At 36.1% G+C, this 25,240-nt stretch overlaps 1 protein-coding gene across 2 annotated transcripts in view; it reads left to right on the top strand.

Annotated features, from left to right (window-relative positions):
* Positions 1-25,240, top strand: part of KIAA0825 (KIAA0825 ortholog) — a 254,964-nt gene that overhangs the window by 9,953 nt on the left and 219,771 nt on the right. For both annotated transcript variants that reach the window (XM_074569791.1, XM_074569792.1), the window contains exon 4: positions 24,766-24,905. In XM_074569791.1, the coding sequence (XP_074425892.1) occupies positions 24,775-24,905 (131 nt within the window). In that variant the 5' untranslated portion in view covers positions 24,766-24,774. The remainder of the gene's footprint in view (positions 1-24,765; positions 24,906-25,240) is intronic.

The following is a 25,240-nucleotide window of genomic DNA, read 5'->3' as shown; positions in this document are numbered from 1 at the left end:
TAGGACATCACAGCTGCTCGCTCACTCCCTCTCCCCAAGTAGGGTAAGGAGAAGAGGGGAAAAGGAGGGGAGTGGGAAATTCATGGGTTGAGATAACGGCAGTTTAATAGAACAGTAATGGAAGAGAGAAAAAAATAATGGTAAAAGAATATAAAAAAGAAGTGATACAAGACAAATCACGCTCACCACCCAATGATCAGTTTCCCAGCCTGTCCTGAGCAGCAATCATGGATTCCTGCCCCCGGCCAATGCCCATTTATATACTGAGCATGATGTCTGTGGTATGAAATATCCCTTTGGCCAGCTTGTTCTGTCAGTGCTCCCTCTCAACTTATATGGGAAGCTGAAAAAGTCCTTGAGTAATGTAAATCACTTAGTAGCAACTAAAACCAATATGTGTTATCAAATTATTTTCATACTAAATCCAAAACACAGCTACTATAAAACATATTAACTCTATCCTGGCTGAAACCAGGACATTTTGCAAGATGTCTGAATAAGGTATCTCTTTGTAGTAAGGACTTACATGGTTATTGTAGAAGCTAATTTAGCTCACTGATTTTGAAATGCATATTGTAATTTGCAGCATTTGCTTAGGTGCAACAGTCCCTAATATTTATTACATTTGGAGTAGAATATAGTCTGTTCTGTAATACACAGAAAACGCTAATAACCTCTCTTGACCCTGTGAAGAAAGGGTCAGAAAATGTGGCCTGTCTCTCAAGTTGTCTGAATCCCTTTTCTCAGTACAATCTGTTTCTCTCCTCTCTTTTTATCGCGTTGCCATTAGTGCGTCATAGTACAAAAATCGAACTTGAATAAAAACTTGTAATCATTCCAAGAAATGGTTCAGGGAGCTATATGATCCAGTAGTACAGATAAAAAAATGGATTATTTGAAATAGGTATAGTCGGTTCTGCAGTGTTTTTAATTTTTATCATACCATTTGAATGGGAGCGTGTGAGTTATGTCAGGCAATGCAAATAGAGGGGTTGGTGAGTAATACAGCCCACATGATTTTTTTCCTATAATAAACCTATCACTGGTGCACCCTGTGATAGCAGGAAAAAATGGAAAAATCATTCCAGTCTGCCTTGATGTGAAAAATCAAATTATTTGTTCGCTGCTATTCCATGACACACACTTGCAAAGCAATAAACTTTTGATTCTCTTATTTGTAACAAACATAAAGTTTCTGAATAATGCTCAGCTCCAAAGGTTAACATGAGGAAGGATATTGTAATTTCACTTATTACCAGCCTATCGAGGAAAAATGTCGTTTCAATAAATGCTCCCTTCGTTTTCTATCCCTGAACTCTTTCTTCCTTTTTCATAATACATACCATTAACTGCTTTTCTCATTGGATGTTTTTTTTGTGCTTGTAATATCCTCCACACTTTTTCCTGGTGGTGTACCAGTGAAGGGAATCTTGGGTTGGGACCACCTGCTGTTGGCTGGGTTGCAACAAGCATAATTTATCTAACAGATTAGTAGAACGTAGTTGAAACTCTAAGGTTCACCATAGAACTCTTATCTAAAAATAGCTTTGGTCACAACTCATGCTTCTGAAGGATATTCTGGTAGAGTTGTTACCATACTCAGTTTTAGGCAGTTAAGTTGAAAAATATGTAGATTGAACCTTAAAAAATTGATTGTAATGTAAGTTTCCAGCTTAAATTTTATATGGCTTATTAATTTTTAACTTTACAAAAGTTGTAAAATACTATAAAATTAGTATAAGGAAAAAGTAATTTGCTAAAATGTTAATGTGACCCTAGAAAAAAGTTTTTAGTCCTTTTTCTTTAGTCTGTGGTGTTCCCTCCCCCGTAGAAACTTTAAATGTGGTCTTCCTTAAAAAAATAAGATCTTTAGTTTTCAGTCCAGTTTTGTTCTGAAGCAAAAGATTTATTTCATGTGATAGGCAAGTAGTGCGCTTTGTTTACCCTGTAGTTCCACTTCTTGTCTGGTTGCACAACTCATTTGAGTCTTGTAATTATATAAGAAATCACACAGTGAATGGTGTTTGCTTGTAAGATATTTATGAACAGTTGCCTTCTTAATCATGAAACCAAAGGCTAAGTGCTTTCTGCTCTAGAGAATTTAATATAATATCTTTATGGTAGTTGTTTAAGATGATAGGGAGGAGGAACCACTTTTTGCATCACTAATCAACCTATTGTCTTTCCTTTTTGCACAGTAATTTATGGCCTGGTCTGATTCCAAAGAAAGATTTATTTTCCCCTGTGTGAATGCATTTTATTATGATTCCCTCCCCCTCCTTTTAACACTGTTGCCTTTATCATATGTTGAAATTGTGTTCTTGATACAGCATCTTCCCAGAAGATACAGTAGAATGTATTACAGTTCTCCATGAGTATTCTTGAATCACACACACGTGACTTTTTCATGGCATATACAGATTAACAGTAGAGGTAAATGAACTTCACCGTGAAGTATGAGATGTTTCTTTCATGAGCTGCGAGCTGCAGGACTCTTAGTTGCCCTATGGTAAGGAGCTTCAGGATGGAGTGTGGGAGTATAGTTTCAGAGATCCTTGAGAAGAAGGAAGTTCCTTTCACTACAGCTATTCCTTTCTTTTCCTTTCTTCTTCAGCAGCAATGGGAAGGTATTGTGGATAAATATTCTTTAAAAATGCCACTTGGTTATGCATTTTTTTTTGCTTTTGTAGCATCATAGTTGTGATGACTTGCACTTCCTGCCAAGAAATAAATATATAACACCTGATAATGTAAGTTATCCAGTGAGACAAAACTGGATCAAAATATAGAGAGGATGCTCTGGGAAGATAAAGGCTACCTCTGAGCAACTAGTTGAAAAAAATCATTTATATATGGCTTATGAATTAATAAGAAGCTCCTGTCTTAAAAAACAAACTTCCCTGATAGTTACAGAACTGCAGACCAGTTAGACACAACGTTTAGTTTTGTACAATTATTTTGATTACCGTTAAATAGATGTGGTGTAGACATACTTTCATATCAGTCAGTACTCTAATATACTGTTGTACAGATGTCTTTCCTATTTCCTACTTCCATTGTGTCTGGCAGTGCTTAAACACTAAATGATATATAATCTGTGCTTATTTAATGCATAAAACTAGCTGTATCAGTTATGAATTCCACTCTGGATTCAAACTGATAGTTAACTAGAAGTCAAGACATAGTCAAGTCTAAGCACTTCTCTTAAAGAGCCTTAAATCAATGTCCTTTTATTTAAAAATGAGGATACCGCTGGTCTGTGTATGACTATTTTGTTTTTTCTCCTTTAAGTGATCTTTCGATCAACTCCTTTTAGAATAAAAGAACGTACAGGTCCATTCTGATGCATTGGAGTATCATATATTGCTGAGTATCAAAATTCTGCTTTAGCTAGCAGTGCTAAAGGAGAAAAATACAGTAAGCTGTTAACACTCTTACTCTTCACTAGAAAGAAAAACAGAATAAAAAGGCAAGCAGGAGGATGTCTTACCTTGAGGATGAGTGATCATGGAGGGCCAGTTGCCAGCGCAAACTGTTAAAAGAACACTAATACGCTGCTGTATTACTAGAAAGCATAATTCTCTTGTGGAACTCTAGAAACCGTCTAGGCATATACCTCTGCATTTCACAGTGATGTTATAGATTCCTCAAAGATAGGCTTTTATTTTTTTGGTTTATTCTGACTAGTTACCAAAGAATCTTTTAAAACAGCTTTGATGAGTCTTAAATTAGGCCTGTGCATGGGACGGGCAATCTGAGGTATTTAAACAAATACTTCACATGCGGCTTCTGATGGGAAGCATCTTGGTTGTTCCGTTTTCATTTTTTATAGCTAGTAACACTTCAAAACCTGATTGTAACTTTAAATAAGTCAAAATACTAAGAAGCAATAGACTCCAGATGATTAGAGAGACTGGTGTGTCTATGTGAAGAAAATATTTTATATAGAAATGTATTATGCGTTGATTAATCTACATAAACTTCAAATAGAATGCTAATTATACAATACTGTGCCTCATCAGAGAAATCAATTACTTTTAAACTGATATATGTGAAGCTGCGAGTTATGTTATCAGGCTTACTTTGAAGGCAAGCCAACAGAGAAGAAAATGATTACAGATCACATCCTTTTGCGGAAGCTTATTTGCCTTGAACATATTTCCTATTGTCAAATCCTAACCTTTCTTAGATTGTTGCTGATGTAGTTGAATATAAAGTTGTCCTCCTTGAGATTCTGATTTATATTACATGTTAACAGCAACCATTTCATCAATCTTATAAATGTAAAATGATCTTGAAACAGATCCTGTGAGATCTACAAAATTGAAATTATTTGTATAATCTTTTTCTTAATTCGGTTAGCTTATGACATGCAATTGTCACCTTTTGCAAGCAATTTTTTCTTTGACTTGAAAGTGCTGGCTTCTTTAAACACAATTACAGTTGTTGCTTTGCTAATCCTGCGAGTCAATCTACACTAAACAAGAAGCTTATATCAAACCCTTGGCAGCTTCAGTGAAAATTAAAAAGCATGCTTTACTGTAGAGATTGTCAAGAGTGGAAATAATATTTGTCCAGTCGGACAGCTTGCTTTTGTAGTCGCTAAATGAAAGTTGAGATTCTGTCTCTTCCTTGAAAGCTTCTGTGTCAAGAAGGTAATTTGGACTGTTTGTGGTTTGACAGGGATTATTAAAATCAGATGAAGTGAAGGGAAGGAAGTGTGAGAAAGCAAAATTGACAGTGACACTCTCTATTATTTGCAGCTTGGATCATGATGACTATGTTGATATGATAGATTCTAAATGTTAGGTTCACTGTTGGGATGTGTTAAGCAGCAAATACAGTAAAATGCAGTATAGATGATTTTTCTGACACCAAGCCATCCAGTATTTATTTTCATTGGGAAATTTGAGAGGGGGAGTGTAGCAGAAAATGAAAGGCTAGAGAGGCAAATGGAAGGAAAAAGGGAGTGGTTCAGAAGGAATTTAATTTTCTCCTTTGCAGTTTGATTTAAGCAGCAACTCTTTGTCCTTTTTTTTTTGCGTTCGTACAGCTTGCTTCTATACTTCAGAGGGAATAAAACTCAGGATTAAGAATTGATGGAACAAGTAATAAAATTTCTTTTTCCAATGAGTTGAATTTTGGTAGGAATTTTTTAGCATTAATAGTTTTGCATCAAGTGAGTTCAAGTCTTAAAGATTGCTGTTTCACATCAATTTTTCATGACTTGCATCTTGCATGTTATTTTTAAATAGCGATCTTTTCTGCCACTTCAAGGTAAATAATTCAAAAACTTAAATTATTGCAATATTCATATAGCTGAATTTTTAATTGCTGGAGATACATTAGCTGCACACTGTATGCATCTTTTGGTGTCTGGCGAATATACAATGTATTATTTAATCTTAATCCTTTGTTTTATCTCTCGGTTGTATAGGTAAACTTTCAATTTTTGAATAGGCAAGTTAGTGCAGAAGGAAGACATCTGATTAGTCAAGTTTGAAGGATGCTCTCATTTCTATGTGGCTTCCTTTTCGGTTTTCCAGTATGGGAACTTTGTGAAAAATTCTATTTTGGGGCAATTTTCAGTGTAGAGTCTTCCGATTTTATAGGAAATTAGAGAACTGAAAGGAGAACAGGTGACACATGAAAGCCTTTGCTGTTATTTAGCATAGCCATAGCTTCATATCTTTCAAACAGTGTCATGCAACGTTTGAACAGTTGAGCCATGCCAGTATAGCAAGTCCCGTCTCTCATCTTCACCTATCTTCACAGCAGAGTGGAGCGTATTAGCATCCAGCGTGATTCATCTCCCAGAACAAAAGGGGTAAGGGAGCAGAATGACTGAGGGAAAAGAGGTTACAGAGAATTGTTCACAGACTCGCAAAATAAGGACTGTCACGAGAGAAGAGGGTGGTGTTGAAAATAGAGTTGAAACACTGTAAAGGAGGTGCTGCAATACCGGAGCACACAAAACCCGTGGTGTGAGAGGAGGGCGCCTGGCCCTGATGTGAGCTGGAGGGGGGAATGTGGAACACAGACAACCACCCTGAAATAGACCCTGCAATAAGAGAGGGTTGAAAATGTGTGTACAGAATGATCTTAAAGGGAGGTAAAAAACACTGCAGTGGGCTACTGCTATGCAAGAAATAAAATGTATAGTTCTGTAGTTGCAGAAGGATGTCCTTGTACTATCAAAAAGTTGGACTAGCATTATAGTTTTCTGTCTTGATGGAAATAGTACCTACCAGCCTGAGGTCCTGCCTCAGCTGTGGTTGATGCTAGGCATAGTGAAAGACAGTCCTTAATCAGAAGAGCTCACAGTTTAAATAGGATAAAGGAAAGGAGAGGAAGGAAATACTATTCCTGTTATAATGAAATTTAAAGAATAGGAGTAGGTGATTTACCCAACTCCTGCTCTATAGTGGAGTTAGGAGTATGTAGTAGAACTAGGAATGGCACTCTACTCACTAGAGCATGACACTTGCAACTGAATGTAAATGTGCGTGTATTTATCATTTAGGGAGTTAGAGATTGCTGTGTCCGTAGAAGGCAAGTAAATCAGGCCAATTTCACACTTGAAAACAATACTATACTAGTTTGACATTAATAAACAATACACATGGTACTTAGTTGTTATCAGTCATTATGACACAAGATTAAAACAGTTAGTCCTTAACAAGTTTATCCTAATCTGTGAGTATACAGTACCACAAAGGTGAAGCAGTATCACTACCATTGGTGACTTGGGTCTTTGATGGTCTTAGTTACTGAAGCACCCAGCCTGAAGCTCTTCAATGAGGGAAACCATGAACCCAATAAGCAACTTCCCACACATTATTTCCTTTGTATTTTATGCTTCTTACCCTTCTTCTCAAAATGATTAGGAGGATCTCATTTGCTCTCAACAGAATTGATTTTATTTTTTAGGATCAGGACTTGTTCTGGTTTTGCCAGATACCCTTTCTGCTTATTCTGCAAGATTCTTCTGATTCCAATAGGCATATTTCCTGCTTTATTTGTATATTTTTCTCTTACCTTGCACATTTTCCTGTTTGCACGTTTTCTTGAGCCACTTTTGTGCAACCACACCATAAATTTCTGTTTGCTCCTTTGCAGCTGTGTGCTTCTGTTTAGCTGAGTTACAAAATACTTACGCGTTTTCACAGATTATGCTGTTAGTAGTGTTACAGTGCTACAGATGCTTATGTACTGTCAGTAGTTATGCTGTTTTAGTGACCTTGTGTCTCTTTTCAGTGCAAGGAAATATTAATTATGTCGCACCTGAAATGGTGGAGGTGCGTTTGCTGTGCCTGGAAGCGTGGGTTCAACAGTCGATTGCAGCTGTGAGATGGCATTCTGATGTTAACACTGAATGGGAGGTGGCAGAGTACACTTGAGCCATGGCAGTTCACCACCTGACAAAAAGCAATAATGAAGTTAAAGACGAGTGGGGTAATCCAGAGAGGGAAAAGCAAGCTAGCTATCTGCCGTTCCATCGTCAAGCATTTATTGGTTCTTAGAGATACAGATTCTCTTTACCTCCTTCAGCTGCTGATAGGACAGTATTGTGTTATAGCTGTGTATTATGTAGCCTATTGTTAACTATTAATCAGGGTATAAAAGTTTACAAGTGAAAGGCAGTCACTTTGAAGGCAATTGGAAGGATTTTCCTTCCCCCATGCCCGCAATAAATGAATTTCATTTGGGAACAAACAGTGACAAATGTCAACCACATATTTACTTTCCTATTTACTTCTGCATCTCCATGGCATCATTCAGTGGTGGTATTGTTTAAATCCTTTGTGCGCAAGTACTTCCAAGTGCAGAAATAAAAAAAATAATCCAAATTATAGAATACCTAATTACAAAATTTAAAATGCAGGTTACAGTTTGTGTGGACTTAGTCTAGGTTAGCTAGGTTGGAGGACAGCTGCCCTTCCTGAATGTGCAGAATTTACCATGTTACTCAGCCAAATGGTCATAATTTTGAAAATATCCCTAGTCTGTTGGAATCTGTCTCCTTGTGTCCGGTATGTATGAAAGGGGAGATCAGTTGGATCAGGCTATGTTTTCTAATGTGTTTCTGTGGAATTAGTCTGAAGAGGAAGGAGAGAGAAATAATAAACTCAAAACCTAGGACTTCAGTATTTAAAGTGTTTTCAAGTACAAAAGATACGATACTTGTTTAGAGATTGGGAACACAGCAGATCAGAGGAGATGCTCCTAGCAAAAGCGAATATGAAATATTTTGCATAGTTCCAGAGTTAGTTTCAGATTCCTCTTTGCTTGCTCATGTTCATGTGTAATAGGTGTACTGAGTTGTGTTCTTAGTATAAACAACACAAATGCATTTCATGATTTATCCAATGTAGTGTTTTTACTGGAAGTGTAATACATGTGTTACATTTTCGCATAGGTTAATCTGTGAAGTTGTAATTTAACATTTCAGTTCCTACTGAAATGTGTAGTTCGGTTACCAGCTGAGACACCTTTCCTTTTATAATTAATTTTTAGTGCAGCGCTTTCAGTTGTGGGAAAGGTGTGTCTTTTAAATTTTTTTTTTAAAGAAACAATCATAACGTAGTGCCAGTATTTATCATTAGCAGAGACCACTTTCCGCCCCACAAAGATTTATTCAGCCAAATTTAAGGGAAGGGGCCTGGAATCTTATCCTGAAGACATTTCCTAAGAAATGGAGATAAAGGTCACCAAAAGCTTTTGGTGGGCCTGTACAGAGGCTGTGGTCAGCAGAATCTAGTGCACACAGTGATCAAACATTTCTTGTTGATTTCTAAGGGATACTCTCCCCTTTACCTTTCTGTCAGTCTTTTATGTAAAGGACTGATTTGTTTTGGTAGTATGTGGCTGTTGTTTCCAGAGCCACGGGAACTAGTTGATAAAGTAACACGTTAATCTGCTGCCTGTTTGTGATACCAGCTGTTAAAGGCTTGTTGAAATAGAAAAGTAATGTGAGCAGAAAAAAATTTTTAAAGCAAGGGTGTTACACCAAGTAAGCATTTTCAGTGTTCTTAAAACATCTTGGTAGGCCGTCAAAGTGAAATAAATTTCCACATTTCAGAAGTCACATAAATGAAATTTTGTTTAAATGAAATTGAGTAAAAAGTACATGAAAAACATTTGTATTTTTCTCTACTAAATGTTATTGTCCCATCATAATTATTTTCAAACTCTAGAAGGTCTGCTTCTTATTTATCTAGCAGGGACTTCTATATCTGTCACACGGCATTTGAGAAAATGCTGAGACCTCCTAATAGTTTTGAATGGAGATTATTTTTTTTTAAGCACAGAGAAGCTCTAAAACGTAGTATTTGAAAGAAGAGATTCCTCTGTTGACTTACTAAATTATGTTCATCTGCAGTAATACGAATAACATCCAAATTCGCTAATTACTTCTTTTTGACCAGTTACCCAAGAGAGAATTGCAGTTATTCTCTATTCTGGTGTCCGTTATAACGATGTAAGCATGATGATTAACTTGCATATTTAGAAGCGTTCAGGAGTAGCATCCTGAAACTACAGGTGATTTAAGTTAGATCTTAGAAATAAATGTCTAAAAACGGAGTCAAAATTCACAGTAGAATTTGTAAGAAAGATGACAATGAATATGTGGTATTAAGAAATTAGTTCCTTCAAATGCAGGTAGAGCGTACTGTCAGTAAACGGACTGACCTTTGAGGAGGAAGTCCTTTGGAGTAAAACACAGACGAGCCCTCAGTTTACTTGTTTACACCAATTATGCAAGTTCTTACGACATTTCATGGCATATTTTGGAAAAGGGTTGAGTAGTTTTATCTACGAATACTTTATCTTGATTACAGTTAAAAGCTGAATTTTAAATAATAAAATGTAAGCCTAAGACAAAAAATACTATAATTTGTGTTGAATTAATATTTGGGTCTGGAATGTTGTTTAAATGGACAAGGAGCTTGAGTTTCCAAGTAAGTAAGGTAAATATTAGTAAAGTTTGTCAAGAGCTTTCTTTTCTACTTCTGTTTGTCTTTACCGAAACTTTCCCATTGGGTACAAGAATATATGAGATTCAGAAGTGATCTCTGGGTCATGCAGCAGCTATTCCAAGGTAGAAATACTAGCTGGATGTTTTGAGAGCTAACAAATACCCTTTCAGAACCACTCATGTGTCTTTTTTTGGCCTCGTCCTTTTTGATAGTTACTATCTGTTTTTTCCCAACATATGGCAATCTATGAGATTCAGAATTGTAGTATTCTTTCCGCCTTTGTTGTGCTGTGTCAGCAAAGCCAGGATACTTACTTTCACTGTCTATATGTTCTGAAACAGAAATAAATGTTTCTCTTCAAAAATTATCTCAAAATAAGAAGTAGGAAGTTTGCTCACTTAGGCTTGGAAATGTTTAAGACAATTTTTGTATTTTTTTACTGCAGCAAAGTCTATACAAAACCACAGTAGTGGCTTGAATGGAATTCACAGTTTTTTAAAGAACTTCCCCAACCCTGTATTTTCTTCTAGTCAGCTATTTGAAATGATCTGACTGGAACATGAACATAACATAGGTATCTTTATAAAATAATCTAAAAATGAATCAGTGCTGCAAAAATTTAACTTTTCAGATCTTTAACTTGAACGGTTTAATAAAGTGTAAGTGTATAATAAGCGTGTCATAAGTTTAAGGAAGTGTGTATTTGTGAAGTGTTAATATGTTTGTTCCATTTAATCATCTTTCTAAAAACTATTTAATGGTTCTTTAAAGTTATAGTTTACCTAATTTTTCTTTATTTTTACATCTTCCATAATAAGTATTGTACCCAGATTATGTCTAAATGGACTTTCAGTATTCAGAAGTCCGGCACAGAAACATCTGACCTTAGTTTCCCATTAAGAACTATCCATAACACCCATGCTTTCTATCTTTCATGCCATGGCAGCCATAGTCTGTTGTCCTATTTACCTGTACTTTGGCTACCACGTAAGTCTGGGCATAAGTGGTAGGTGAGAATTAAACGCTAGGCAAGAAACCTGGGCTTTTGGGGATTTGCTTGCCCATTTAGCCTGCTGTATCCAGCAGAGTTGCGGCTGGATGTGAGGAGCACAGACAGTGAAAAATATGGTACAATTTAAAAGACTCCATAACTTGGGGAACGCCAACAACTGCTATAATTGGATAGTTCTGTCAGTGTGGCAACATTTGGTTATGAAGAGAGAAAGCAATGACATTTTATTTATAAAAGGTTTATTTTTAAGAAGAAAGTTTATAAATATCTAAGAAAAGTTTTTTTGCAAAATGTATATGTATGTGACTTACTGCATTAAATTTTATTTATAGAAGTGCACTATTTGTTATGTAATATACGTTCTAAAGTTCTAAAGAAAAATTGCCTCTCAGTGCCTCACATATCTTTTTTGAAAAAAAGTGAAAACTGAAAAAGTTGGTAGTCAAATATTATTTCTTAACAAAAAGTTGAATATTTAAAATAATTTGATGGGCAAGTTACTAGATAAAACATTCACAATATAATCAATAATGCATTCAATATAATTAAAGGTGACAATATACAGCCTTTTTAGTATGATTTTTAAGAGGGCTTTAAGAATTCTATTAACCAAAAGGGGAAAAAAAATGAAAGCAATAGGAACAAATCAGAATATACAACTCCCTTTCCCTTTTCCTCCCTTTCCCTCTTCCTCCCTTTCTCATCTTGCATACTGCTTAATTACAAAGATCTTGGACAACTTATTTTGAAGAATATATCTAAGTTAAGGAATAAACAATGTCTTTAGTAACCATCTTTCGAAGTAAAATTGAAAGAAATATTGTTCTGTTTTGGTAATTAAAAACTGTCTATTCATTAATTAAACTAGGAAACTGTACAATCTAAAAATCTCTTTTATATTCTTTTTAAGATCTTATTTGTATGCCAGGTACTAGCAAGTCATCTGGCAATTTTTAGAAATGTGACATGATTATGTTTCATTTTAAGCACCTAGAAAATGAGTAACAATCTTTGTCACAGAACGACATTTTGATTTTTATAATTTATCCAACTTTGCATGGGAATTTCTATGAGGAAGAACACATAGGCCTTAATCAGATCCTCCCTTTTAATTTTTTGTGTTATTTATCATGTATTCTCCAACTTCAGTGATGATTAAGGTAGAAGTCCTTGAGTCAACAGTTTATATTAAGCAGCCCAGATTTGTGTTTTGATAGTCAGCTGAAAGAGGTAGAGCTCCTGAGGGAGAGACTTGGAGGGCAGTATTTTGCAAACAGTGTAGCTAAAGGCAATATTCCTTGTATTTATGCCCTCCCATTTCGCATACTTTATGTGTTAATGTTTAGGCCACTGTGCACCTGGAATTGCTTCAGTTCCTCTCTCAACCACATCGTAGTCATGACAGTCTTGTGTCTTCTGCAATTTTGGATTCAAGAAGAATCCACACATATCTTCATATCATTTTCTTGACTTTTTTGATTTTTTTTTTCTTTCTTTTGCCTCTTCCATGAGGCAGCAATATGGAAATTAACATTTTGAGGACTTACTCAGAAACACAGACATAGAAGGTGACGTGGTTCTGAGATCCAATGGAGAAGCATCTTTCTGACTGGTATATCGTGTGCCACTCACTTAGATTCTCATTCTGAGTGAGGTTTCAAAAGTGCCTAATGAAGCCAAACCTCTGGATTTAATGATAACTTCTGTCCTGAAATCCTGCCATGGGACTTTGCTCTGGCAAGGTCCGCATCCTTTCTGTCAGCAGGCCATTCCAAGTGCAGTAGCTGACGTTTTCTGAAGAGGTTTGATGTCAGGAAATAGCTTTCATGATTGTTTCAAAACAGTGTCTTGAGTGTGCTGGGGTCTCCCCAACTCCACTGATCATTCACGTTGCGTTTTGAGTACAGTTTGTCAGCACAGAACATGCAGCTCAGGTTAGTCCTGCATCTGAGTAAGCTGAAGGACCACAGACGGATAGCCTCCCACTTTTTCCCTTGGTACAAGGAGGAGAGGAGGCAAGCTGACACTGCTGGATGTGGCAGAGGTTAGTCATCAGTACTTAAAGCCACTTTGAACACACTTGTTTAGTATAAATGGTGCCAAAGCATCTCAGACTCTCCATCAGGTTCCCTTTTCTTCTTCTGGTTATCTGAGGTATGTCACCTATTTAAAACATTCCAGGTGTGATTCATCTGCCAAACAGCAAGCATCCTATCTGCAATTCAGTTGTCCCAGGGCAATCCATTCATTTTCCTGCAGTCAGACAACAGGAAGCCTTTTAGAGATGTGTCCTCATTTTTGGTAAGGTGTTTTCCGAGTGCCTTATCCAGATGTCTCCGCAGTCCTTAGCTAGTAAGTGCCTTTACCATAAGTCTAAGTCACATTGTGGTCATTTCGCACGCAGGGTTTGCCCTGTTCACTCATCCAGTTCCTTTTTGCAAAAAGTCTTTGGAGACTTACTTTCTTTCCCTGCTTCCCAAGACCTCCAGATAGCACAAATCAGAATAAGGACTATCGACATACGTGGTAATAGCTGTTATCAGGGAATGCTGAAATGAGGACACAGTGGGGTGTGTGTTATCATGCTCCCTCCAGGAGGACTGATGCTCGTCATACAGCTTTGCAAGGTAGCAACTTCATCCTGCCCCTGACAGTTAAGGCTCTTGGGTTATCACTTTCCATGTTTTCTGAGATCACAGCATCTTTTGTTAGGAATACCTAATGTTTTAAGGCTTTGTCTCTTATATTGGATTACAAATTCTGTGTAAATTCGTAAGAGTCATTTACAGGGATTTTCTTTTCCATTTTTGCAACTATTTTCCTGAAACTTATTATAACTTAATTATCTTTGAGCTTTCCACCCCTTTGCAAAACTTGGCAGAAACTGGGGAGAGGGTGCACCTGGGACAGCATGGAGAAAGACAGAGAGACAGACAATGGTTGCATAAGCCCCGTTTTTTTTGGAAAGTGAACTGAAAAGCAGGAGCAAAAAAAAAGTAGAGGAATAAAAGATGAGAAGGCAAATAATGTGTTAAAAAGACAAGACTTTTGTGTAAAAAAGAGTGGGAAGTAACTTTTTTTTAACCTACATTCCACATATTTGTGCTTTAAAGAAGAAAAGGTTATAGATACTGAGAAGGAAGATGTTATTACAGGCAGTATATCACTGTTGTCACTTATGCTATGGTGAAAAGCCTTTTTCTAAAAGGAGGTGATACAGATGTCTTTAGGATTATTTAGTCTTGCTTTGCTGTCCTCTTACAGTTTGTATGTGACCAAATATTCTCAGCCAGATAAGAGCCGTGTCTCTTCTGGGCCTCATTATGAGTCTGCAGGCGTACTTTAAGTAAGAGCAGTGAAGGTTTCTTACAAATTCAAAGATGGAAATTGGAAGATAAGTCTGGTTTGATCTATTGGCTGCTTTGAAGGTTTGGGTGAGAGACTGACTAAGAAGCTTGATGTTTCCATTGCATACTCCTGGATATGGAGCGTAAGGGAAGCAAGAAGATACTTTTATTCAAACAAGACTTTGTCTAGCAAGCTTGAAAATACCTAACAGGTTCTAGATCGTGTGCTCCAGTATATATACTCCAGTGTACAAGGGAAAAGAAAGTACAGTATCATTACTTTAGTTATGGTTGTAGGTTTTTTTTCAAGGAGAGAGAAACAGGAGCTTAACAGTACTTTTGAGGTTGAAAATCATAGGTGAATAAGAAGCAGTATGTGACTGGATTACCCTCTACTACCTTAAAGATATACTGAGCATTAGGCAGTATGGCGTGAAACCTTTACAAGTTGAGTTATGCCAGCAAAAACAAATTTAAACTTTTGATTTACTAAGTGAAAGATATATAAAAAAAATTAGGAAATTTAATGGATGTTTACAGTTGTCAGTAAAATGTTTCTTATGACCCTGTGTAGAATTTAGTAAGAAGCTTTAATAATAGTATTTGGCGAGAAAAAAATCCATGACATTTATACTACTAAACAAGCCTTTAAGATTGTGACTATAAACTTGGACGCACTTAAGAGACATCTTTATGGAGAGTTTCTGTATTTAGTTTTTATAAAATTGACATTTTTCAAACTCTCAGCTTTAAATTGAGAAGTAATGGAAGAAAATAGAAAGTGCGGGAGTGAATGGACTGAAATGCAGCCTACCTTTTAAAAGCTGTGGTCACAGACTTTTTTTGTAATTCTTTTTAAATATAATAGTTTCATTGGAAGGCTATTTCCTGTTAAAATTCTAACAACTCTGTATCTGATCTACTGAACTATAAGACCTCAAAGGTCTTGAAATTTCTTTCCTTTAAATACCATTGTCCTCAAAGAGTATTGTGTCAGGATGGAGGATTTTTCCAATAAACAAGAAGAGAAAAGGCTTTTATGGTCTAGTGTAGAGGTAGCTAGTATATTTTTGTAAGGTTTTCAGTTGAAAATGGTATGTGTTAGGTTCTTTACCGGTGTGTTAAAAGATTAGTTCCTTCAGTACAGTCCTTATAAATCTGTGCAATTTTAGACATTAATGACAAGCAAGATAGGAAGGCTGTAGCAGGTGTTTTTGAGAGCATAGTTCTGAGAGGGATGTGGGGGTTTATAAAGTATTGCCGCCTCTTTCTGAGTTTATAAGTGACAGGATGTGAGAAAACTTACTTATTATCCCTAAATGGCATCTCTTATTGCCACAATTGGAAAGACAATTCTGCAGTAGAGCTACTGTTAGTCTCACACATAGGAGATATCTTATATTCTTGTCCTTCAGGAAAAAGCACAATGCCATGTAGTCTCTGGGGAAGGTGATTACTGGTATCAGGCATTTTCTCATACCAGTATGCAAGATTTACTCAATACTTATGATCCTTAGCTGTAGCTGTAGAAAGTTCATTAAATACTACATGCTATTTTGAAATTATTCTAGTTACTGTATATTTTCTTGGCAAGTCAAAAAAAAGGATAAGAAAACATACAGTGGGTATTTATAACTAGGCTTCTAAGAATCTCTTGTCTGTGCATTAGTGGTTGCTACTGATTGGTAATTATTTTTGTAATTTAAAAGTATTTTTACAACATCCATCATTCATAAAGCAAATCCATTTGACAATGAGATTGATTGATAATCGGGCATGATGGCAGAAGAGGATTTTATACTGTTTGTGTGTATGTGGCAACGGCAGAAAAGTGGATTATTGAATATAATAATCTATCTCCTACTCTGGTCTGGTGAGACCCTACCTGGAGTACTGTGTCCAGCTTTGGAGTCCTCAGCACAAGAAGGACGTGGACCTGTTGGAGTGGGTCCAGAGGAGGCCACAAAGATGATCAAAGATGCTGGGAGGGCTGGAGCCCCTCTGCTGGGAGGACAGGCTGAGAGAGCTGGGGGGGTTCAGCCTGGAGAAGAGAAGGCTCCAGGGAGACCTTCCAGCCCCTTCCAGTCCCTAGAGGGGCTCCAGGAAAGCTGGGGAGGGGACTGTTTACAAGGGCATGTAGTGATAGGATGAGGAGTAATGGCTTCAAGCTGGAAGAGGGGAGATTTAGATGAGATCTGAGGCAGAAATTCTTTGGTGTGAGGGCGGTGAGCCCCTGGCCCAGGTTGCCCAGAGAAGCTGTGGCTGCCCCATCCCTGGAGGGGTTCAAGGCCAGGTTGGACGGGGCTTGGAGCAACCTGGGCTGGTGGGAGGTGTCCCTGCCCAGGGCAGGGGGTGGCACTGGGTGGGCTTTAAGGTCCCTTCCAGTTTAAACCATTCTATGATACTAGGAATTTTTTTTCAGTCAGGCCTTAAACCATATCTAAAGAAGACAACATTGCACCAGGTTTATCAATTTTTTTTAACTTATTAAATATAATAGAATTACAGGCACCAAAAAAAGAATTCTGTGAGAAGAGGCATGTAGAATCCTTCTTTTATCCCCACTAACTAAAGCCAGAAAAGGGAAAAAAAAAGAAAAAAAGCGCACTTGTGTAAAAACGCTTGTTTGGACACCTATGGTTTTAGTAACTGTAAAGACTAATAATAAGGTAGAGAAAGCCACTGACTTGTCACAGGTAGGATGCTTAATGTTTGTGTACTTGTCTAAGAATGGCTTGTCTATAAATGTAGAATCTTGGATATCGTACACCGTGGGATTCCATCTACAGGGTAACTAGCTGAGAGACGAAGATTACATAGGACTGTTTCACTCAAGAGCTACTCAGAAAATGGCCATTTCTTCTCTTCTGAATGTTATGAAATCATGTTATGCTTTATTCCTTTCTTCTGACATAACTCCTCAGGAGTTTCCTTGCAACTCCAGATGGCATGTTCCTCTTTTGAAGTCACTGCCTTTGACCAATAATGTTTGATTAGGTTCATGTAAATGAGAATTGTCTCCTTGTCTTTGAACATCTCTGACTAGTCCCAAATAGAGGAAATCTAAAAAAGCAGTGCTGATTCCTTTGCTTTATAGTCTCAACATTTCATTTTGTGTGACTCAAAGAATGGGGAGATGGCATGGATCATAGTTTTAAATTCTTGCATGTACATATGCCTAGAAAACAGGACTAAGCAATATAGTTTGAAAAACCCACAGATATTAAAAATAATAGCATATGCTATTTGTCAAAAACGTGCATTAGCTAGTTTTTAGTGTAGGAAGATATCTAAGAGAGCTACATATCCAGTCCTTTTTCAAGGCTTTGGGCAGTATTGATGATTCAATGGCTGATGTAGCTGCATTGTGTTATTACAGCTTTAGACAGAAGGCACAGCTTTCTGTTTCATCCATACTGGGGGCTGTGTGTCTTCATTCCCACTGTGGGTTATATCTTATTCCCACTCTCTTTTTTGCTGTGTCTTATAATGGCAGAATTTGGGAGAAAAAACTGTGTTTGATACAGTTACAAATTTAATTATAGATACTGAGAATCTCTCTTTGAATTACATAAAGGAAAATGTGTTATGTATGTGGTGAATAATAACTGATGAATATAAAATTAACATTTAAATATAAGTTTATGACAACAGCAAATGTGGAAAGTCTGCAGGGGGAACATTACAAGATGTTTCTAATAAAACTTGTTTCAAAGTTATTTGTGGAACTCAAAATATTTTGTAAATACTACCCTCAAGAAGACTATTTTTTGTATGCATGAAATGTGGTCTTTTTTTTTTTTCCTGGAACTGTATGGTATTCTTTTTGTAAAAGCTGTGTATGCTTCAGCAAAGTGTGGGAAACAGGTGAATATGAAAGGAGGTAAATTGGAAAATTTAAATAGAGATCTACAATACCTGCCTATTAGCAGAACCAAAAATGGGTTATGTTCTTTTATAACAGAATTTTTAATTTCATACTTTTCTTTTACCAATCTTTATTTTAAACAGTGATACGAATTTATGACAGAAAATTGGGTAAGTAGCTTTTACTGTGTCAGAGCAGAACTTGAGAAATTATAATTTTTAAATGGATTTCTTATGTAAGCTCTGTGTGGTTTCCAAATAAACTTTAAATATTCAGACGATATGGAGTCCAGAACAGTAGGAATTTCACATTGAATAGTATTATCTCAAGCTATTGCCATCGCTGTTGCTGCCTGCTGTGCGATTGCAGATGACATCTTCTGTGCTGTAAAGCGGCTGGGAACAGTTGTGCAACTAAAGATAGATAAAGGAAATCATTGTTAAGATATGGTTTGAAAGTGTAAGCTGAGTGATGAAAAATCTTGTCAATTCTCTCATCCCCTTTTAGTTTTACAAGGATGCTAGGGCAAAAAAGAGATATCTCCTGTAAGATAAGAAGCAGTATCAGAAAAAAGCTTCAATGATTTGGCTAGCTCTCTGTACACGTAGTGCTGCAGTTTGAAATATCCCTGTTTTCAAATCATGGGTACATTGACATCCTTTCTTTAAGGTAGTGCAAATGGTAATAATTATCTTTTATTGTCCTGGATATGGGTGGAATGAGAGCTGTTGGGGTAAAAAGCATATAATGTTAAAGTAAGTTTTCAAATATTTAGATTGGCTGTAAAGTAACAGTCCAGAAAACTGGATTGCTGTGGTGCTTGGATTGCACTTAGACAAAGCATTTTGTGCTGAAGTTTGGAATATTATATGTGGAAAAAATGTTGCTAAATGAATAAATGTATTAGGTGATAGTTTTTAAATATTTTATAGGTACAAGTTATTGTTTCAGTTCAAAATGTAAACAGTTATTTAAAAGTTATCTTGAAATATAGTAATGGTAATATTTGAAGTATTTGGAAATATGTATCTCATTATACAAGAGCTAAAATTGTACCTTGGCATTAACTGAATGAAATTAATGACAGGTCATGTGTTCTTTAACTCTTGAATGAGTTTTTAAAGACTGAATTGTGTAGTTGAATGTGATTTGGTTTATACAAATCTTGGTGTAGAAATCAGTGATTTGAACAGCACAAAGTCAGTCTGCCAGTTTTTTTATCCACTGAAGAGGTTTGTTTACACATGTATGCTGGTTGTGATGAATAACAGAAGTTATGATACAACCAAAACATTTTTTCTGTAACAAATTGTGAAGTTAAATTATCATAATGACATTGAAGAGGTTTGGGTATTTTTTTATTTTTTTTCTTCAGCTATTAGACACAAACTTGGTATTTAATTCTCTATCTCTGTCAAACCATTTATGTTAAAATTATTTGGGTTCATTTAATTAAGATTGTTATTTGTTAATTTCCAGTCTTCTAATCTGTTATATATTGCCTCATATTCTGGCCTTATCAGGTTGGAAATACTGGGAATGAAGACCTTCTACCCAAGTATACTTAATGTGACACCCTAAAATTGTTGGTTCCATTAAATATCTGCCAGTGCTCAAGTGGTAGATTCTGTTTAGGTTTAGATAACTTATTTTAGATTATTTCATACATAGTAGTGTGTGTATAAAAGCCTACCTCTGGATTTTATTGAAACCTTAATGGTTTGTTTTGTCTTTTTTCTGAAAATTTGCTCAAGTAGGTGCTATGGAGCTCAAAGACAGATCTCTTTGGATCTGCATTGTATAAAATGGTATACTGCCTAAGGATTCTTAGTTTACTTAGAGTTTGCATAAATGTATACAGGGCATTTGAAAACCCATGAAAGTTTAAAGTTCAGTTGGAAGTTTAATAAAGTGTGGTCAAACATTATGAGAAACCATGAAGTCTAACTTTAAACTTACTGCTCTAGCTCTGCGGTGATTTTCTTGAACACATATATTTTATTTTTTTTTTCCAAGGGGCCTAACAGCCTGGCTAATTAATTTTCCATTAGACTTCAGATGAAACTCAGGTGAAATGAAGTTTAAAACTGTATTCAGGTGTCACATCCCCCCTGTGCCCCCCAAGGTGTTCTGTGTAGCTATAATAAAAAATTTTCCTGCCATTCTCCATGGTTGATGCTGTCGTGTGATATCTGAAACCTACCGAAGTCAAAACAAGAATCTGAAGTGTCATAGGGATATAAAGGAGTAACAGTACTGAGTGTTTATCAATAAATAAGTCTGTCAATGTTTACAGAGTTTCTAAAAATGCTGGAATGGGTTTGTATGCTGTAAACATGACCTAGTGGTGTCTTACCCAGTGTAATGAAGGACTCGTAATTTATATTTAAAAAGAATAGTGTCTGTGTCAGAAAGTGGGAGATGTCTGTTAGCTGTGTAACTACAGTATGTTAGGCTATGAAGTTAAATATTGTGATTTATACATATATAGAGGTATATTGTACATAAATTCAATAAAAATGCTCATACAAAAATCTGTTCAAGTTGTAGGTCCACGTAACTTTTACAAACTAGATGTCTGAGAATAAATGCTTGTTACAGTAAACAGAAGCATTGCAAACTAATCTTAGAAGTGCTGTGGAATTTCACATGTATATTTGTAGTGGAAGTTTTTTAAAATGATGTTTATTGAATTGTATCAGAATGAAGGAATACCCAATTTGAACTAAGTATCATTTTATGTGGGACTTCTATGAGCAGATTGCTTCCTTTTGATTGATACTGAAAAAGAAAACACTAAAAAAAAAAAAAAAAAAGTGTTCTTCAGTGGTAAACACTATATGAATTGAAAAAGGAAGAAGTATCTGTGGTATCAACTTGAATATTCCATAATGTTTTCTCAAATAGGCCTAATAGTTTTTGATGAAAATTGGTTCTTAATGTCAGGCTTGTTCAAAGTGGTGAATTGTTACAGTAAAGTTAAATTGCATTGATACTGTGGGTTAAAATAAGAAACTTGAGTAATACTTCTTTTTAAGCTACACTGTACATAGGTTAAGTTTTTTGAGTAGCTACCAAAAAGATTGACAGCTACATCATTTTAGTGGTGATGAATGGTCCTCCAATGTGTTTTGAAAACAACTAGGCCTATTACAAATAGGGACACACCAAGTTGCATCTGAAGCAGGTTCTCTAATATCATTTGTCTCAAAACATACAATATTTTACTGTAATAGTAAATAGAGATATGATGGGATGATACTTTTTATGCAGCATAATAACAAGTGTTAAATTAATTCTCCTATGCCAAAGAAATGGGTTATTACTATCTAAAATACTTTGACAGAATTCGGAGTTTCAAAATAGAGTTCTTCCCCCATATTATTGCAAGTACCACAGATTTTAAGAAATTGATTTGTTTAACAAAAATTGTTTTTTGCCATCAGAGGGGGGCTGTTTCACACTGTCTATCAGGGAGCAGCAATGACTGGGTGCTCTTTGAGGGCTGGGAGAGAAGGGGGATGACCCGAATGGCAGGGAGGGACCTTGCCAGACAATGCCCATCCTGTTGCTCCCAAGGGAGGCAAGTGGGGCAGGCGCCGGCATGAGTCCAGGTGACTGCTGCGAGTCCAGGTCATCAGGCAGTTAAAGCTATTTGTGCACCCAGAGCCCTCACACTGGTTGCACTAAATACCAGTAGAATTTCTGCTCAATTTGAATTAATTTATATCCTGATGTACTTATTTTTTCCTTCTGAAGAATATTTGTATTTTGCTTCTTCATATGATAGTCTTGTATTAGAGAAATACTTAGATTTTCGTACAAAGAAATTACTATTGACCACCTGAAACAGTATTTGAAAACGGAATAATCAAATATTGCATTTTCCCCCATAAACCAAGACTGAAAGGAATAATTTCCTTGTTTTGACAAGTGAACTGAAGAAGTATGACACAGAAGTCTTACAGGAATGCATACATGAAAACTAGGCTGTCATGTTTACAAGGTTATTTTTTTCATATGATGAATTTTTCAAACAGTAAGTGGTCTGTAAACTATACTGATATTTTTCTGAGGAACACAAGCTTCTTTTGGCTACCCTGTAAGGAAAAGAGTTAGGAATAAATATACAGTTTTGATTGTGCAGCTATTTTATGAAAACTCTGAATCATTCCACGCTGTTATTATTTTTGCATTACATGTATCTATTTTACAGTACATTTTACACCAGTCATTGACTGTTCTGCAAGCATAGTTGAATAAAAGATGGGTTTGAGTTATAGGTATTGAATGGAGTTAGCATCACATTCTGTATAAACAGATATCTCTGAAGAGAAAAAGGAATGGATTTGGGTGATCATGTCTGAATGTAAGTAGTATCACACATGAGCGAACAACTGTATTTTCAGTATTCCTTTTATCTCAATTCTGTAAAGTGCTGTTTAATGTTTTTCCGTTAGTTGCAGAACCTTCCCAGTTGGCCTCCTTGTTTTTTGCCAGAGCAACTGACAAGTATTTCAGCATGTGGGAGAGTACTTTTTAACTTCTGCTTTTAATTACAGTGTCTTTAATTGCAATTAACATCTGTTAAGATACGTGTAAGTCTTATATTCAAAGACTGTTCTTCCCTTCATGTATTATGTGATGTTTTGGTTTACTTCAAAACTTTTTAACCAGAAGGGTGACTGGGTTTCAGGTACATTCCAAAATGTTGAAAGTCTTTGAATTGTTATTTGCAAAGGGGTATTCTGTACCTTCCGAGAATTTAAGGAAATGATATATCCAGGAAATGTTTCATAGTATTGCGTTGTTAATTACGATGTGCAAGACAGTAGGCTTTAAAGGACCTTCATGTTTGTTCTAACTTTCTTTTGAAAGGACAAAACCAGAATCAATAGTGTCATTTCTGCTAAAGAAATTCGCAGTTCTGCTACTTGTAGGTCTGCGCTCATATTTGACCAAAAACTATCACCTTGACCTTGCATCTTAATCTGATGTTCTTTTGGAGCATGTGTCTTTTACACTGCTCACTTAGATTCTAAGTCTCAATCTACTTTTCTAGTAATGCGTCTAGGTAAACTTCCAACCAACACTGTAATTGCTTCATAAAAGAGTATTGCTTGTAAGAAAAATAGTGTATTTATTAATTCATTTTTGTTGCCCAAACATTGTGTGTATCTGAATAGTTATGTTTGTTCCTCATGTTACTATTGCAATATGAATAGTATTATTAAATACTGACAGTGAACTGTTTCTGAACAATATGCTGTTAATTTCAGACTTTAGTCAGTTAGAAGAGGCCCAGCTAAAAAATAAAATTACAAATCAGAAAATTGGTTCTGTTTTACCTCAAACCAGGACAATAAGGACTACGAAGATGATGAGAGGGACTGGAACACCTCTCTTATGAAGAAAGACTGAGGGATTTGGGTCTCTTCAGTTTAGAAAAAAGATGGCTGAGGGGGAACCTCATCAACACTTACAAATACTGAAAGGGGGGGTGTCAGGAGGATGGGGCCAGGCTCTTCTCAGTGGTGCCCAGGGACAGGACAAGGGGTAACGGGCACAAACTTGAGCATGGGAAGTTCCACCTCAACATGAGGAGGAACTTCTTTGCTGTGAGGGTGGCAGAGCCCTGGCACAGGCTGCCCAGAGAGGTGGGGGAGTCTCCAACTCTGGGGACATTCCAAACCCACCTGGAGACACCGTCCTGTGCCACCTGCTCTGGGTGACCCTGCTCTGGCAGGGGTTTGGACTGGATGATCTCCAGAGGGCCCTTCTAACCCTATGATTCTATAATTCTATGGATAGTAGACATGAATTATACTGGTTATTAATAAGTTTCCACTTTTGTAATTTTTTCTTTAACTTCAGTAGCAAGCCATCACTGGTTCTAAAATCAACTTCATTATTTCTCAAAAAAGAGAATGCAGAAAGAAAAGAAAACAGGAAAAAACAACTCCAGTAGTGTTTTGCTTCTGATATAAAGATTCCTGGGATTTAGTGTCTTAGTTTGAGTATGCCAGTGGTTTTGACTTGTGTTTTGGCAAAGTATTTGTTAAGTAAAATGTGTACAAGGCAAGATGACACCTGTTTTCTGGTAAATTGTAGTGGTTTGGTCTGGATTTTTATGTTCTAGTTATTTGCAATGATGTGCTTAATTTCCAGAAAGCAGTTACTCCTTGGACAGAAATTAGAAGCACGCATAAAATAAGTTTACCCTCTAATGTATTTATTTTTATAGTTTCCAGTTATAATAGTGAGAATTTTCTTTCTAAATCTTAAAAAAAAATAATAAAAATTAAGAAAGCTACTAGTGTGATTAAGGTGAAAGAACTGGGTTTTTTAAACCAAAAAATGCAAAATATTATGAAAGGTATCTCTGCTTTTATTTTACAAGTACCCTTTCTGTAGCACTCTGCTCAGAAGGGTGCACAAGGTTTACTTTTCAACACTGATTTTATAGTTTCCTACCTAAGTATTTACAAGGAACAAAATGTTGTATGTTTTCATACTTCGACTTTATTATTTAATCACTTTTATGTATCTATTTTACAGCTTCTGAAAATGGAATGGGGAGGAGAGTATTCACTTGATTCGTCCAATTTAGACTGTTTGTTAAGTGTCCTTCCTGGAGAATTGGAGTTTCAACAAGTCCTTGGTGATCTTGATGAAAAAATAAAGAAGAACTCTTCTAGGTAAACAGTACTGTGTTTATATCCAAAATATTAGTGAAAGTCATTACATTTAGGAAGTACATCTTTTCTTTTCTTTCTTTTCTAGTTGTAGGTTAAAATTCTGATAATTACTTCAGTAGGAATTTAACTTAACCACTTGAGCATTTAACAGATTTTTAATGGCATATAATTTTTGTGCTATAGACTTTCTCCGTATAGTATTTTTAACAGTTGAGTCATCTTAATCTTAGGAATTATTGCAGTAGGTGTGATAGTGGAGGAAGAAAATATGTATTCCCATGACAGTTGTATTTCCTACAGCTATGAGATAGAATTTTTATTCACTAAAAGAGCCA

This window comes from Larus michahellis, chromosome Z, assembly GCF_964199755.1.
Source record: "Larus michahellis chromosome Z, bLarMic1.1, whole genome shotgun sequence".
NCBI lineage: Eukaryota > Metazoa > Chordata > Aves > Charadriiformes > Laridae > Larus > Larus michahellis.
This window is presented reverse-complemented; position numbering and strand designations above follow the sequence as displayed.